The following is a 3,564-nucleotide window of genomic DNA, read 5'->3' on the forward strand; positions in this document are numbered from 1 at the left end:
AAACTCTTTTCTTTATTAAATAATAATTTAATTTAAATATTAAATTAAAAATATATATAAATTAAATAGTTTCAATAATTCTTATCATTAATGGTCTATTTACAAAAAACGTTAATATGTTTTCATTTTGTTAATATTGACAGTATATGAATATTAAATTATATATAATATAATATATATAAATTATATAAGAATATTAAATATTAAATATTAAATTACATGAATGCAATCAATAACTAAAATTAAACACTTGGACGAATCACTTTCAAAGCAATTAAAAATGATTGTGAAAATAAGTAATAAACCAATGCAATCAAAGGAAATCGTGCAATCAGATTCAATTATTAGCTTGTTAAACCAAACGGAAAAACCGTGCACTTCCGTCAATTAAAAATTAAAGAAGCGTAACGATGTCCCCGTCGGGTGAGAATTACACAACCGAATGACAATTATTCTTGTGATTGAAAAAAATGCTTTTGTTCTCATGATACTTTACAAGAATATCATTCAATTGACGTTAAAATTATACAAATTTTTTAATATGATAGGAACTTCAGATAATGTCAGATAATCAAATATATACTAGATTACATTATTAGATTGAATTATATTTGTAATACAATAAAAATAAAAAACAAAAAAAAATAAAAAATGATCACAAATAATATAATAATATAATTTATTAAAAAATAAAAAAACATAAATAATATAAATATGATAAGAATTGTAATGGTTTCCGAATAATATTCGAATATTGAAAATATGATTGGGATTATGTGATTTTATTATAATTAGTTTTAATCTCTATTCATCGCATTCCTACGTAATCGAATTTATTTATCTTTGTTATTTTAATAGTATAAGTTGTAAAATTATGAGAAATTGAGAGATTCAAATTCATCATATTTATAAGAATCAATCATCAAATCATATTTAAAAGAAATTAAAATGATCTTGAAATATCGCGAAATATAATTTTTCTTCATTAAAATGAATTTATCTAAAAAATAATTCGAATTTCTCATGCATAAATTATTACAGGAAAATTTGCATTTATGAATAAATATAATATAATTCAATCTTATAAAAAAAAAGATTAATTGTGTTGTAACATTATAGGTCCATACACAATATTCGTTCCGACAGATAAAGCTTTCAGAACGCTCTTAGTACAACTTGGTGGTCCAGAAAAAGCAGAACAAAAATTCCGAGATAATCCACGACTTCTTAGTGGAGTATGTTACATTTATTGCTTTATAGTATAACAAAAATTGCTATTGAACTCTTAAGAGTCTGCATTTCTATATTAATTTAAAATTCCAATTTTATAGCATTACATAGTTTGATTTTATACATGTAATTATGAATATAGATCTAATGATGAGTACTATTTAAAATATCATATTATTAATTCTTTTTTTTTTTTATTATAAATTCATTTTTAATTGAATAAATATGTAAAAAATAATACAATGTGAATGAATAAATTACACATATTTGTGAAATTTATAATTTTCTTTAATTTATATTATATATTTTATCTCATATTTAATTCACATTTATTCATTCAAAATTATTTCTATAATTATAATTTAAAAACATTATTTACTGAAAATAAAAATTATATTGCTGTGAACGCAATAAAAATTTATAAAATCAATAAAAATAATTTATAAGTAATTATCTAAAGCAATTTTTGTTTATTATTAGAAATTACGAATAATAAAAAAATATTTTATCTCCTATATTTTTTTCATATTATTTTTTTATGTTAAGCAATTAAATTATATTGATATAATTTATATAATTAAATTGCAGCTTTTACTACATCATGTGATACCAGGAGCTTTTAGAATTGATTCCTTGCAAGATGAAATGACTGGTGTTAGCTTGGCTGGAACGCAATTAAGAGTAAACGAATATGCAATGCATGATCACGAATGGAATGACATAAAGGTACTTGCATCTCTTATTTAAGAAAGTTTGTATATAATTCTAAGTTATGTTATCGTTTCAATTCATCAATCATTTCAAGTTATGTAACCTTACAATAATTTATTTCTATTATCCTCGTGCATTTATGCATTAATGAATTATAATCTGCATATTGCATCATCGCTTTCCTCGATCGATCGTTTCATGTTGATCTAGTTTATCGATCTTCTAGAAAACATTTTAAGTTAGTAACATATGAAATAAGTATTTACTTAAAAATAATAATAATTTAGATATTTAAAAATAAATGTTTTGCTCTGTTTTTTCTTAATTCTTATAATTAACATAAGAAAAAATGATTTCTTTAATAAGAAAATTCTTAAGGAATTTTTATTATTATATTAATTATATTATATATTGATTATATTATATTGATTATATAATATTTTTATTTGATTCTTAAACGTGATAGAAATATTAATAATCGTGATTTTTAATTGCATAGGTTTTCTTCAAATATTTCTTTTCATGAAATATTTTATTTAATTTTTTTTCTCTGTTCTTATTAACTGAAATTAGTAATAATATTTATAAAAAGATCATAAACAATATATTTCCAATAATTATCAAAAAAACATATATTAAAATTCTTGAAAATTCTTGATATATTAAAAGAACTAATCACAAATTAAGAAAAAAAATTTTTTTTGCTAATTTTGAAAATATAATATTTTTAAATATAAATTTTTTCAAAAAGTTGTATTTTATATTTTAATTCTTAATATTAAAAATTAATTAATATTTTAAAAGTAAAATTTCAAATAAGCTAATCATTTAATCAACTAATCATTTCTATTTAATTTTTATCCTATTTTATTTTAATTTTTAATAAAAAAAAAATATATATAAATTTAATTTAATTAATTTTGATCCAAGAATAAAACAATATTGTCTTTACTTTTATATTCATTTTTACAAATAGGTAACAACAATAAATGGTGCAAAAGTGGTGTCAAGTAAACGAGATATCGAAATACCTCAAGGCATCGCCCACGCTGTAGATAGGGTAATGTTCCCACTTCCAGTTGGCGATTTGGTGCAAACATTACAGGCTGATCGTGAAAAAAGATTCACCATTTTCTTAAAATTACTTTACATATCAGGTCTTCAAGATACTTTATTAGGTAATTAAAAAATAAAATATTAAATCCAAATTAAAATTTGCAAAAAAATTTTTTACTTTTTTAAATTTGAACTTCTCAAAAAAAAGATATTTATAAAATATTATTTTAAACTTAATATTATTATTTTAAATTTCATGTTTCAGAATACAGATAACTGAATATTATAATTATAATATTATAATATTAATATTAATTATATATATTATAGAGCAAACACTATTTTAATAGATCTAATTTATTCATCAATAATAACAATATGGAATATTATTAAAATATATAAATAGAATAATTCATATAATATTTTTATGTCAAAATAAAGAAGATATATTAGAATAATAATTTAAAAACACAAATTTTTTATTATTTATTAAAAAAATTTTTTAATAATAATATAATTTATTAAAATGTTATAAATTATTAATTTAATTTTTTTTTAAATTTTATA

At 19.1% G+C, this 3,564-nt stretch overlaps 1 protein-coding gene across 1 annotated transcript in view; it reads left to right on the forward strand.

The window, feature by feature from the left end:
- Nucleotides 1-3,564, forward strand: part of LOC102675620 (location of vulva defective 1) — a gene marked incomplete at its 5' end in the record, with an annotated part of 11,673 nt that overhangs the window by 4,766 nt on the left and 3,343 nt on the right. The window contains 3 exons of the mRNA XM_006624717.1: nt 1,120-1,235; nt 1,819-1,956; nt 2,918-3,119. Of these exons, the coding sequence (XP_006624780.1) occupies nt 1,120-1,235; nt 1,819-1,956; nt 2,918-3,119 (456 nt within the window). The remainder of the gene's footprint in view (nt 1-1,119; nt 1,236-1,818; nt 1,957-2,917; nt 3,120-3,564) is intronic.

The sequence above is a fragment of the Apis dorsata genome, unplaced genomic scaffold, assembly GCF_000469605.1.
Source record: "Apis dorsata unplaced genomic scaffold, Apis dorsata 1.3 scaffold_1100, whole genome shotgun sequence".
Taxonomy (NCBI): Eukaryota; Metazoa; Arthropoda; class Insecta; order Hymenoptera; family Apidae; genus Apis; species Apis dorsata.